The sequence below is a fragment of the Colias philodice genome, chromosome 21, assembly GCF_061535455.1.
Source record: "Colias philodice isolate Cphi_HAF_F1 chromosome 21, ilColPhil1 Martin Lab GWU primary, whole genome shotgun sequence".
Lineage (NCBI taxonomy): Eukaryota > Metazoa > Arthropoda > Insecta > Lepidoptera > Pieridae > Colias > Colias philodice.
The window spans coordinates 4,805,047-4,819,826 of record NC_143106.1 but is presented as its reverse complement, the minus strand read 5'-3'; the positions used below and the strand labels follow the sequence as shown (position 1 = coordinate 4,819,826).

Sequence of the window (14,780 nt, the reverse complement as noted above, 5' to 3'; positions counted from 1 at the left end):
GAACTGTTAGAACTTGGATTTTATAAAATGGGCTTCTAAAACAAATTTTAGATTAACAATTCTTATAAAATTTTACCTCCTTAATTTAGATGTTTGAATAAAAGCTTTACTTCATATTCAATACGGCTCAACTCAGGGTCATCAGTACTTAAAAATATGTTGTTTGTGGAAATTGAGGAAAGAAAACTTACATAATCTGCAGAACCTATTTATTTAAATAAAAATTTACAATTTGATCTATCAGCACAATCATAATTTAGTTGTAATGCTTGTCCCAGTGGTATATTTGACCAGGTGTGGGTCGCACATTTACAGGTGTTTTTGCTTCTCTGTAAAGACATTAAAATCACATTAATTCACTTCTTAGCATGTTGTAGTATTGTTTAAAAGAGTAATCTTATTTCCATGATAGAAGCAAGAATTTGATGGTAGTGTTAAAGATTCCTAATTAATTTGTAAATACATATTTTAATATACTCTGCACTTTCCCTGATTTAATGAATGAGCAAAAAACATCCATTTTGGGGACACATTTTTAACTCAATTCAAAAGGAGATGAAACATCTATCAAATTAAAAATTATAGTTTTTACTTAGCTTACCCCTTTTCAGTTCCATCAGTAAGAACCTTTGTAGAAATTACTAGAGGCGGTGTCACTTCCCTGCGAGCATCCCTTGTGTGGTAGTAGTTATGAGCATGTCTGGAACAATATTATTAAGCATTTCTTATATTATAATTTATAACATATTGAAGTAACTGCAGCATTAATAGTTTTGGTAATTAAACATTAACTATAATTCCATTATACAAATATCAGACATATTTAAAATTTAAATGAATAAAAACAAGGATTTATTCATTTATTTATTAGAAGGTATAGTAAGAAGCCCAGAATATAATCCAAAACATTTACATAAACTTACAAAGATAACTAATGTTATCCCAATTATAAATGTAACATTTCAATAAATTTAATAAAAAGTGAATACCTACTTACTTTATTCAAATGTTAAATACCTATATTTTGAAAATTTTAGTATTCCGAACACTCAAAAAAGTATCTATTACATTAAACAATAATAAACTTGAAAATGTTATTCTCATGACTATCTATATTCTATACTGATATTATAAAGCTGAAGAGTTTGTTTGTTTGTTTGAACGCACTAATCTCGGGAACTACTGGTCCGATTTGAAAAATTCTTTCGGTGTTAGATAGCTCATTTATCGAGGAAGGCTATATATCATCACGCTACGACCTACAAGAGTGGAGCCACGGGGGTGAAACCGCGCGGAGCAGCTAGTTACTTATAAAACACAGTTTAAAGATAAGAAGTATATGGTTAGCTCTATGAAGCAGATATAGTTTTCTGGTTGCTATTTCTTACTTGTGGGTCGGTCCGTCAGGAATCTCTGGTGGCGGCTGAGTCCTGGGCGCTATGAACGTTGGCCACCTCAAGGCATTCCTCATATTCCTCTATCGAAAGCAAATTAATAGTTACATACCATCAAAATATATTGCAAAGGTTACATAATATTTTGTTAAAATTATTGTTTACCCCGATGAGATAGTCTCTGAATACACGCAAAAATGGTGACACATCACGAGGCTGAACCTTGGGCATTTTGCTTGTTTGGTTTAAGCTGGTAAATTATATGAGTGGCTGAGGCTATTTCGCAGATTTAAGAAAACAATGTCTGACTGCTGACAATGTCAAATGCAATCAAATGTCACAACAACATCTGACATGCATCTGACTCTAGTCGGCTCACCAAACCTGGCCCCCGCAATTTTTTTTTTAGTTTTAAATTTTTATCATGCCATATCGTTAGTTCATGGTTTGTTCTTAATTGTTTGCTATTATGTAAATAATTTTTTGTTCGTTAATAATTGTTGTTTATTAACAATAAATAAAATAAAAATATACTGTTTGATATTTCTAGTCACCACTAGATGTCGCTGATATATAATAAAAGATATTGGATATATTAATGTAGACTATGGCACAACTAGTTTTAATTATTTAAATAATTAACGCTTTTTCGCTAAAGAAACATTTTAATTAATATAATAAAATGAATAGTGCATTTTTTATTTAATATCACTGATTTTTGCCATCCATATTGTAATGTTAACATTTTATTTATTAAATTCAGTAATTATGAAATTGAAAACAGCGCCATCTATTACAATCTGGCAGTAACTCGTGTGCAATTAGTTATTTCTAGTCACCGCTAGATGTCACAGTAATAAAATATAATTAATCTGAAATTAATATAGATGGCGCTAGTAGTTTGTATATTATTGTGATATTATAAGTTTGCTGTTATATCAATATTTAAATAGCCACCAAAAAATTTAACTATACACATATTTTTCTTAGTGCTTTAAAGTGTTAGTATTATATTTTATGAATCGTATAATATTGAAATTAAATACAGCGCCATCTATTAGAAGAAGGCTGTTATTATTAATTTCGATTCCTCTATTCACCACTAGATGTCTCTGATACAAAGTATGTTTTAAGTAAAACCACAGACTAATAATAATATACTACGTAGGACAGCATAGTGCAAAAAGAAATACTACAAAAAAAAATACTACTAGAAATCATCTATGAGGCTCACCAAACCTGGACCCCGGCAATTTTTTTTTATGCCTTATTAGACTAGAGTAGATAATTTTTGAAACAAAAAAAAAATCGCAGTCGGATGAAACTCATTAGAAAAGGAGGAGAATATGATGAAAATAAAAGGAAAAATAAATTACGGTCAATCCGAGTTCGTGAAGTGGGAGGGGGGAGCTTTTAAGAGAAAAAAATGGTTTCTCTCGATTTCCGACAAAACTACCTACAAGCCCTTCGGAAAAAAGTTCAATGGCAAAGTTGTAGCACAGACTAATAATAATATACTACGTAAAGATCTACAACTTTTGTTTTTACAATTTTTTCACATAACCTCAAAATTTAGGTGAAAAATTCAAAAAACTAAGTTTTTGGTTTTTTATTTTTACCTACTTGAAAATTTATTTTTTTACTACGAAATTTGGTGGAAACTTACTTTATTATGTCCCAAATACACTGTAATTTATTTGATTGAAAATATTTATTTTTTCGCCTTATTTTGAATTAATACCAAAAAACAACCTAATTTTCAATCGAAAAGTCACCCGTCAAAATATCAGCTTTTTTCAAAAACTTGGGGAGCCTTTTATTCATTGAAATCTCTACTTTCATATTTTTATGGTGTTAAAAAAAATAAACATTAGGTACCATAGTAAATGTTCTCAGGAAATGCATACAAACAGTGTGAAAATGAGCTTTTACTAAATCAGGCACACTTCTCAAACTACCTGAAATGTTTTTATCGACATCATTTTGCTTTTGAATATGCTGTAAAATATTATACTTAGAACAGATAATTTTTTTTCATTTGAAATATTACCGAAAAGCCGATACAAGAGAAGATATCGAGTTACTAATAATTATTAACCTTTAGATTCAATAATAGTACCTACTACCACAGACTAATAATAATATACTACGTATACAACTACTAGGTACCTAATCGAGATAAAATAAGTCAAACAACTTTTATTTTTTTTATCTTTAATCATTGTTCTGGAAAATACAATTGATATATAGTATTCATGACTAATTCTACAAGATTGTAAAAAAATATCTTTGTTATAATTATTACTTTATTACTTTTTTATTATATTTTCATACAACATATCAAGAAATAAAACTCATAATATAGTAGTATGAAACAAAATTGTAAAGGAGTTACAGCATAATCTAAATAATACAGTACGAATGAAGGTAAATGGAAGGTCATCACTGCTCAACCCATCAACAGAACTGAAGCTGACAGTCACCACCTTCCATAAACATTGTACCTACTAATTAGGTATAACTTTTATATAAAATTCAGGCATAAAACTCGTCGTTCTTTTATTATAAAGTTATAATGTTATCATTATTTTCCGCTAAAACCTTCCTCGAGAAGCACGCTATCCATTGGTGAAAACTGAATGAAAATGGTTACAGTAGTTTTTGATTTTGACGTGAACAGACAGGCAGAAAGGTGTGATGATAGACTTTGTTTTATAATATCTATCTATTGATAGTATGTAATAGGTACTTATTAATTATTAAATAAAATATTTGTAAGTATATTATTATTCTTTCTTAGGTATGTACCTACCGATGTTATTAAATGAATACTTACTTAGATGATATAACAAATTAATTACTTCTGCTTTATTTCTGCATTCAAATGAATGTCACTTAGTCTTATGAGGGTAAAATAATAATCATTAAACTAAATATTTTATTTTAAATTGTCTATTTTTTCGTCATTTTTTTTAAACTCTTACGTAGGTATCTCCACATAATAAGACTAGTGGTCCGCCCCGGCTTCGCCCGTGGTACCTACATGTTTAAACTATCCTATCTCTTAAGTTGGATCGAACTGCACATGGTGTGCGAATTTTATTATAATCGGTTAAGTGGTTTAGGAGTCCATTGAGGACAAACATTGTGACACGAGATTTATATATATATTATATGCATATTAAGATTATCTATTTTAGAAGGATTTTCCAATATGTTTCCTTTCCTTGCTTTGCTTGATCCTGAATGTATTCCATCGAATATAATCGTCCTTCTCAATCATGGTGTTTAAGTTTTGAATGATACAATGAAAATGGTTAATGTGACCTGACATAAGACGGATCAAAATTGCATATTCGGATCTTTAACATTCTTCATCCAAGGTGCGGTTGAATTCTGAACTAAGTCCATGACTGCGCCACTGAATAAGGCACGTCGAGACCACAGCTGTGTTGGAACACAGTGGAGTTTAGTCGATATTCCACTGCTTTCTGGGCAATTATAAGCATCCGGACATGTCAAATCAGGCACATTTACTCCGGAGGCTTTAGATTGTATCCTGGGTAGGTACCTATTCGTAAACATTCTTTACTCTCTTTATAGATGATCTTAACTATACAAGCTCAATGTCAGTGTTCAGTGATATTAGAGGAAGTGGCCAACAAAATACAGTATCAACAAACTTTACTAGTTGGTAAGATGTGTTAACACATGCTGCAGCCGATATAAAATTTCCAAACCACGTGTCAATGATCTTACGCTCATCTTGTCATACGAATATTGTTTCAGGTCTCCTAAATGAGACCTTAAGATAAACAGCATTAAGTTTAAAATACCATAGCCTGTGGACATAAATATCAAGATATCCCAGTATAAAGCTTTATCCAAGAGCACGGCGATTTATTTAGAAGCAGTTGGTCGTGGTAAGTGGTGCAGTTAACACGAATATAAAAATGTGTGATTTAAAAATGAGACCGGATTTCCACATTGGTCATGTTATGATGCAATCAATGCGTGAGAATTCACAATTGGTGTGTCAGGTCAGTTCTTAAATTTTTATCTCTCACCTACATTTTTTAAAGTTCATCGCTTGTATACCTGAGGTCAATTTGTATTTTTTAATAAAGGTCGTGTTTGTTTTGTTTTTTCGATTATTTATATGAATCGGCGAAAATCTTCACTTTTAATATCTGTAACAATGTTTTATAATTGATAACTAAAAGTAAACAAATCCACTAATATCAGATAATTTTGACATAAAAGTAGGTAAACAGATTTCTTGGTTTTTTGCAAATATTTTCAGCCTTTTATAAACTTCAATAATCACATTAATGTCTATTTCGTTACCTTTGTCTGGACACCAGTTTATTTCACAAACGAAACGAATTTATTTGGCTTAGACCGGAAGAAGTTATTGGGAATTTTTCATAGTTCTTTCCTATTCGTTATTGTGAGTTTCTTTTTTTTATTCCATGGTTTTAGTCCGTTTTCTTATGGGAAAAGGTATACATTTTTGAGTAAAGCAATGAAATTTGGTTCGAATGTTGTACTCGTCCACCTAAGCCTAAATCGCCTGGTAGCCAGTGTCTACTCCCCGGCAGAAGGGAGGGAGGGGGGGTTATAGAACAGAGCGCCCGGCGCTCGGAAAAAAAATTCTGGCGGATTCATTTGGCCCTTTGAGTCGAGTTTGGTGTCGTTATCAGGTAACTAAATGATGCCCGATTCATTTCCCATACCAGTTTTTTAAGGTTCCGTAGCAAAATATGTCACAATCTTTAAAATAATAAACTTTTGGCAGTGGCAAAATCCAAACAAACCAGTATATTTTTATATTTTTGTATCAAACTTGGTTTATAAAAAAATACTGTCTGAAAGGCCATTTCATGCAGATTATAAAAACATTAACATGTTACATATATCTTACCATTTTCAGTGTGAAATAAATTATAGAAAGTACAGGAACGTTCGTCAGCGCAGCGTAGGGGACGGCTAATAGACCCGAAAAATAAGCAATAACATAAAACAAAAACCAGTCAAGTGCGAGTCTGACTCGCCCATCGAGTGTTTCGTACTTATTTGTCCTATACCATGTTATCTTGTCTGGTAGGACCTGGTTAACTGATACACACACACTTTCGTCTTTATAATATTAGTGTGATTTTTAATCATCTTTTAATTATAAATGAAGTCAGGTAACATTGTTAAAAATAAAGATATATAATAATAGAACGTTTTTGGATTAATGATAATTACAACCACCTCCATAATTACATAATTCGGTACATTTGAGCTGGCGTATAAAACACTTCAATCTGGAATTGCAAGATTTCACGCACCGACATCTTATCAATTCAAAGCTTCTCTTTTCTTTTTATTTCAGATGGGCAAGGCATATTTTGATTTTTTTTAGGTCCCTAAATATATTATACAGCCTGTAAAACTGCCCTTAAGGTGTGTTGTTTAAGGGCAGCTTCTGTGGGAGGCAAATTTTCGATTTGCCTGTCCGTTTTTGTTAAAAATTTGTTTGCGACCCTCATTTACTGTCACAGCGGGGTACAATGTGAAAAACAAACATGCACTTCTAATAATTATAAAAAAATATAAGTTCTGGATAAGAGTATCCTTAAAATATCGTGACCGCCCTTACCTATCATGCATTGTACCTAATCACAAACTTTTCAATTTCACTGTCTGCATATTTGCCACTGTAAAGTGCTTCAAATCCTCGTGTGACATTCGGATATGCCTTCCATACCTCAAATGCAGGTGTACCTATAGTTCTTTTAGACCTTGCGGTGCGGTTGGTGCGTGAAATCTTGCAATTCCAGATTGAAGTGTTTTATACGCCAGCTCAAATGTACCGAATTATGTAATTATGGAGGTGGTTGTAATTATCATTAATCCAAAAACGTTCTATTATTATATATCTTTATTTTTAACAATGTTACCTGACTTCATTTATAATTTAAAGATGATTAAAAATCACACTAATATTATAAAGACGAAAGTGTGTGTGTATCAGTTAACCAGGTCCTACCAGACAAGATAACATGGTATAGGACAAATAAGTACGAAACACTCGATGGGCGAGTCAGACTCGCACTTGACTGGTTTTTGTTTTATGTTATTGCTTATTTTTCGGGTCTATTAGCCGTCCCCTACGCTGCGCTGACGAACGTTCCTGTACTTTCTATAATTTATTTCACACTGAAAATGGTAAGATATATGTAACATGTTAATGTTTTTATAATCTGCATGAAATGGCCTTTCAGACAGTATTTTTTTATAAACCAAGTTTGATACAAAAATATAAAAATATACTGGTTTGTTTGGATTTTGCCATTGCCAAAAGTTTATTATTTTAAAGATTGTGACATATTTTGCTACGGAACCTTAAAAAACTGGTATGGAAAATGAATCGGGCATCATCTAGTTACCTGATAACGACACCAAACTCGACTCAAAGGGCCAAATGAATCCGCCAGAATTTTTTTTCCGAGCGCCGTGCGCTCTGTTCTATATCCCCCCCTCCCTCCCTTCTGCAGGGGAGTAGACACTGGCTACCAGGCGATTTGGGCTTAGGTGGACGAGTACAACATTCGAACCAAATTTCATTGCTTTACTCAAAAATGTATACCTTTCCATACAAGCATGCCCATAAGAAACCGGACTATTTATGGTATTTCGATGGCTATGTCCAATTTTCGCGCCAATAAAAATATTATGTACAACTACATATTATAATAATAATCCATTAATAGTGATAAGATCGATGCTCATTTGTTGTTTCATTATAGAATCCTTACTTATCGGTCACTTCTGGTTCTTTACTTAATTAGTTTCTTAGTGGTCTTGGTGTCCTTTCAATGCTATGGTCTATTATATATATAATATGAGTCACAAAGAGTCCTATATGCTTGATTTTTATTATTCTTAACGTTTCACGATATTTTTCTTTATTTGACCTTTCACAAATTTGTTAAATTAACATAGGTAGTTACTTTTTCAAAACGAGGAAAATATTAAATGAATCACGTACCTAACTATAGCATAATTTTAAAAGTCATCATGATATGAACAGTTCAACCATAATATGAAGATCAAAGTATACAATTACGGGTTTTGCTTGGAAAATTATACCATAATATATACTTATGATATTACTTGTATCACGTAATGTATTAAGAAATATTATGTTATCTTTGATTTGTTATAATAAATATATATATCACAAAAAAATCAGCATTAAATAAAATTTTATTTAATGTATTGAAAATAATATGTAGGTATACGTATGTATGGATATTGTATATTGTGTACTTTAATGTAATAAATAAGATTGATTTACCTAATCAATAGGTACTTAAAGACAATACAAGTGTTTATTACGCACCTGGTAAAGGTCTATTTATACATACTATTGTACCATATAGGTACAATAGTATGTATAAATAGACCTATTGTTATGCATATAACGAGAAGAGAATAGTAAGGGAAAATAAAGATATCACTTATGACTTATCATAATATGAAGAACCTTTAAAAAACTACTTTCACTCAACTGTAGAAAGTGTGACACACATCGCCCTTCCTTTAAATACAGAAGTCAATAAGTCTACATCTCGTTGATTTAGACTTGCTTCGTGCTAAAAATTTATTGAATAAACAATAAAATTTCTCAAAGGATAATGATAATTTGATTGATACGAGTCTACATTATGTAAATGCGGATGTATGTGAATGTTGCATAAAAGTCCAAAGAACAGTTCAAAAATTATGTTTACATACGGGTAAACTAAAAGGTAAGGAGATTATCTTATAAAAACATATAAACGTTGAATGGACTATACTACGTCAAGTTACTGAATCAATGCAACCTATTTCCGATCGGAAATTCGTTTTTGAAGTGAGTAGGTACCCATATTATGATAATATTTTCTTCTTTCAGGTAGATGTAGTAACAGGCCAGCAAGAAACAATTGGATCAGTATTACGACGTTCTATTCAGCTAGCGAAGCATCTGCGCAGCATTGGTTTGAAGCCCGGCGATGTTCTGGCTATAAGTGGTAATAACCACTTAGATTTGTACATACCCTTCTATAGTGCTCTATTTAATGGGCTGCCTATTGTTGGAGTTGATCCAAACTATAAATATGGTAATTATTCTTAAATTTAACAATTTTTTAGAAACATATTTCAAATGATTGAAAAAAGTAGGAAATATGAAGCTTAGGATTAGCCGATTAGGTATTTCACAAGCTTCAAATCAACGCATAAGCAAGGCTTATGTTTTAATCTCTGGTTTTAATTAATAGTCCTTAAATTTCCCAGAAGTCCTAATTACCAAATAAAAATGTCAGTCAGAAGTGCATGCACTTGGAACAGTTAATTACTTTTATTAATAATAAGTAATAACTATTTCTTTGATTACAGATGAGATTAAAAAGCTGTTTAAAATTACGTCGCCAAAGGTAGCTTTTTGCGATAAATCAGCATACGAAACATATGTGAATGTCACAAAGGATTTAGGATTGGACGTTAAACTTATTGTATTTGGAAATGAGAATTTTCCCAAATTCGTCGAGTCAAATAATGTTTCTCACATAGATGATAATTTTATGTAAGATAGTGTTTATTTAATATTGTATCTGCACTTTTTGGAATATGCAAATTATTTTTTGTACCAAATGTATGTTTTAGGGTAGCTGAATTCGATATTGACAAAATATATGTATTTTTGATGTGTACAAGTGGGACAACGGGAAAAATAAAGGCAGCTGCTTTCAAACATGAAGCTATTGGGGGCAAAATGTTACATCATTCTTTATTGCCTAGGGAAAAATAGTAAGTGCCTACAATAAAGTTATATCACGCGTACAAAGTTATAAAAATAATAATATCTGACCTTTATGACATAGCATTTGCGTACGGACTCATTATTAAATAAATAAATAAATAAGTGGACTCATTATTATTGTGCTAATATTATAATCGTAGTAGCTAGTAAAATATAAATTAATGTGTCCAAATAAAACATTACGACTAGCAACAAAATGAAGCCTAACGCACAATGAGAGGTCATTTGTACCCTTCTACAAGACCTATTGCTGAGAAATAAATGGTAATTTTAATTATCAAGTGTTTTGAGACAAAGATGTAATAAATAAATTTTATATGGCAGCTTACAATGTATATTGCAGTTGCGGCAATAACATATTTTAAAACACCTGGTTGCAACATGTTAAACTGTATTACTTATCTATTTATCTCACCCATCTCCATGAAATATAATATCTCATCACGCAACACATAATATTATTAATATTGTAATACTGTGATATTATGGTACTCTGGAAGATATCGCTACCTAGCAGATAGCGATATCTTCCAGAGGATATAAGGCCGCCATTTGTGTATGTTCTTTTTCTTATATAATGTTCTTTCTGTATTTATTTTACTTGCAATACAGTATTTATAAATAAATATTTTTACAGCAACAATACAAGTACAATATGTCTATCACCCATCAACTGGATATCTGCGTATTTTGTTGCAATTGGTTCTGTCTTTACTGGTCAAAAACGTGTACAATCATCTATTCCGGACGATTTAGAATATACTATCAAAATAATCAACGAATATAAGGTACGCAATTACCAATAATTATATTTTTAATGATAAAATAATGCTTGTCAATTGTAAGTTGTAACAGTAACTGCACAAATTTCAAAATTATCATCAATTAATTACTAAACGACCGACCTAAAGAAGCAAATGTTAATTCATTAAATACTGTACGAGTACGAGTAGGTAATAGTTAACTTATAATTACTGATATCACAAAGTCGAAAGATTAGTTATTTTTGCACTTTGTTAAAATTTAAACAAAAACTACACGATCGATTTTAAGAATTCTACCATTAAAAATCTACACCTAGATATACCGAGAAACTAAGGCTTCTTTTTTAAACCAACTATAGTGTTATGTCTGAGATACATAGGGGTTAAGATATAAATTCGATTAAGTACCTACCTAATTATAGTGTAATACTAAATGAAATTCCCCCTAAATTCTTAGGTTCACTTATTTTGGATCAAGTTTATAGAAAATATTTCTTACCATTCCAGCCTGTAACAGCATTAATTAGTCCTTCTTTAATGGCTGCCCTGCTGAAACGAAAAAACGATGTTGATCTAACATGCTTTGATGTTCTTGTGGTCACCGGTTCTAAGGTTTATCTGGATGTACTAGATGAGTTTCAGGTAAATTTTAATAAATTATTCACAGTCAGGTTTTTTTATATTTATAATAGATACAAAATTAAAATTTTATCTTTCCCATTTACGATAATCCATGTTTTACAGTTTAAAATAAATTGTATATTCCTGAATTGTATTAGCCACCTATAAATAAACCCACTATATACAGGGTGTCCCACTGTTGGTACATTAAGCTTTTAAAGGAGGTTATAGTTTTGCATACGCTGAGTACGTAAAAAACTTATAAAATTCCAGACGCAGTTTTTTTCAAATAGATGAATTCTTAAAACCGTACCCGCCCAACTGTAAATACCAGCACGTGATCTATTAAAATTATATTTTCATAGACAAAATGCTTACTTTAGCGAAGCGGTATATGCCGGCTGCGCGAAGCTAGAGAAGAACATGGGTTTTCAGGAAAAAATTAGTAAAATGTTTTTGATGTTATTTTCTTGTTTAACGTGATCAGTGTGTGCAAAACTACAAGTCCCTTCGCGCTTAGTATACCAATACTGGGACACCCTGTATATTGCCTACCTACGCCTTCAAGGTTCATTTAAAATTTATTTATCTTCGTTTTTTAATTTATTTATATCGTATAACAATCGTTATTGCTTTTTGATGCGCAATGTACTACATATAAGTATTGTAAGTATTATTGTATTTTAGAAATGTCTGAAAAAAGGAGCAATCGCATTTGAAAGTTATGGTCAAACTAAATTAATTGGGCCTTGTTTACAATTTGTCCCTGGAACTCCCCGTGGTAGTAGTGGTAAACCTCACATGTTATATTCTATTAAGGTACGTAAAATAAGCTTTATTCTGACTTAAGTTTTTACTATACTAACATTATAAATGCTATGGATGGGTGGATGGATGCTTGTTACTCTTTCACACAAATGACAAATACTACTGAACTGCTTACAATGAAGTTTGGTATGTAGGTAGCTCAAAACCCACTATATACATATATTGCTATGTCTTATAACAATATATGTATAGGCTAATTTTTATCCTGGAACGAGAACTATGCGGAATTTTCTTTGAAAATGCGGGCGAACCCGCGGGCGGAAATCTAGGGTTATAAATGGGAAAATAACTCTGACAAGCATTAGCTTTTAAGTTTAATGGATAATTATTATTATACACCTAAGATAATGTCGATGGTTAACAACTTGGCACACGGAAGCCAGTTGCAATAATTAACAGAATGCGAAGAATGTTTCTACCTTTAAACAACTTTTTACAGTTAGTCGATCCTGAGACTGGAAACGAGATCACGGAACCGAACGTGCCCGGAGAAATGTGGGCCAAGGGACCATGCTTTACGGTATTTAATGATTTATTATATATATTTGAAAGCAATTTTATTTCGTCGGTGATAATTACAACTTAATTTCGTATTTCCTCGAAAATTGCAGTGTCTTAAATGGAGAGGTGATTCCGATACTCTCAAATGAATTCAAAATGTTCCCAGAGAAAAAAATAAAGGGTTTATTTTTTCACATTTCAATTCAATTCACAGAAAAAAATCATGAACGTCGTGATATTTTCTTTAACTTTAACATAGATTGGTTGTTGTGACCACGTGATTGTAAGTCACGGTCAGAAATGGATAACTTAACAACCATTTAAAAGAATTAGTAATAAGTATTGTGTGTATTTTTTGCAGGAATATTATAATGATCCAGAGGAAACTGCTAATGTATTTTCTGAAGATGGTTATTGCAAGACAGGCGATCTTTTATATAGAGATGAAAACGATTTTTATTACTTTGTGGATCGAATTAAAACGCTTATTAAGTATAGAAATTTCCATGTAAGTTCTTAATTGGTTTATATCAAATCAAAAAAATTAAATTTTTGAAAGGAGTTTAAATTTCTAACGAAAGATAGATGCAAGACATACATATAGGTATACACTAGCAGGCAGGCATGAGGCAAAATACAATATACTATTAATGGTAAAGATAAAGAGTTAATATAGACTTATATGCAGCAATCTATTCCTTTCTGATTATGTTGATAGTTCACATCTGGCAGGCGTTCCGTGACGGCTCACATTTTTCCTATATTTTAAGGTAACACCAGCAGAACTAGAGGAAGTTATACACAGTCATAAAGGAGTCGGTGAAGTATGTGTTATTGGTATTGATGATCCCGAAGATGGACAGCGACCGGTCGCCTGTGTTGTACGGCGGAACGGACATAACGTCACTGCTGAAGAAATTAAGAACTTAGTACTGAGTGAGTATAATTAGTAGAACTTTTGTAGAATTGAGTTAAAAGTAATTGAATACTGCGATAGTTTTATTTATTAGTTCTTAAGTAGTGGCAGTTTCCTGAGATTTTATGGCTTCTCTGTACAAAAAATCAATTACATATTAATCTATTTTTGTAACCGATCCAGTTGTCGGTGTATTTGTATATAAACATAAAAATAAATATAATATATTTCAGGACATTTTGCACACACGGCACGATATGATCCCATAAGAAGCTTTTCGCTTGTGATAAGGAATCCAAGTGGCTGATATACATACATCTATAATTTTAAATATCTACTTATATAGATAATTGACACCCAGATACAGAGCAAACATCGATGTTCATCACAAAAATATTTGCCCTGGGTGGGAATCGAACCCACGATCTCTGGCTTCTAAGGCAGGGTCAGTGCCAACTAAGCCAACCGGTCGGTCAATATGGTCATATAAGAAAATATTAATTTATTTATTTCTTTAAAAATAAAGTTCTATAATATGGGACTGCATGGTACGTTATAATATGAATTTTAATTTTTCAGGTAAATTATCAAAAAGCAAGGAATTACGAGGAGGTGTGCTGTTCCTTAAAGAGCTACCTGCCACATCGACTGGGAAAATAGCTCGAGGGAAACTGTTAGATATAGTATTTAATTCTCCAAGAGAATAAAATAATTTTAGTATAATATAATTAAATTAATAGAAATAAAGAATTGTTAATTATTGTTAAATGGACTGTAATATGTTTTCCTTTTAATATAAATGAATATATAACAAATATTTAAATGATATTACAGTATTTTTCTTTATCTACACTTAATGATACCTAATTATTGACGTGCATTTAAAACAATATAAATAT

General features: G+C 31.5%; 2 protein-coding genes across 2 annotated transcripts; one reads left to right on the top strand and one right to left on the bottom strand.

Annotated features, from left to right (window-relative positions):
* Positions 1–194: 194 nt before the first annotated feature.
* On the bottom strand, positions 195–1,722 carry LOC149478846 (NADH dehydrogenase [ubiquinone] 1 alpha subcomplex subunit 7-like). Its single transcript, XM_089708586.1, has 4 exons — positions 1,560–1,722; positions 1,389–1,477; positions 602–700; positions 195–329 (listed from the first exon to the last, which is right to left on the bottom strand). Exons 1-4 carry the CDS (start codon positions 1,623–1,625, stop codon positions 257–259), a joined length of 327 nt encoding a protein of 108 aa, XP_089564712.1. The 5' UTR covers positions 1,626–1,722; the 3' UTR covers positions 195–256.
* A 3,418-nt stretch (positions 1,723–5,140) lies between these two features.
* Positions 5,141–14,709, top strand: LOC149478845 (luciferin 4-monooxygenase-like). Its single transcript, XM_089708604.1, has 11 exons — positions 5,141–5,434; positions 9,343–9,550; positions 9,828–10,014; positions 10,095–10,238; positions 10,889–11,039; positions 11,523–11,657; positions 12,324–12,455; positions 12,904–12,984; positions 13,327–13,473; positions 13,736–13,901; positions 14,461–14,709. Exons 1-11 carry the CDS (start codon positions 5,348–5,350, stop codon positions 14,586–14,588), a joined length of 1,566 nt encoding a protein of 521 aa, XP_089564730.1. The 5' UTR covers positions 5,141–5,347; the 3' UTR covers positions 14,589–14,709.
* Positions 14,710–14,780: the final 71 nt, after the last annotated feature.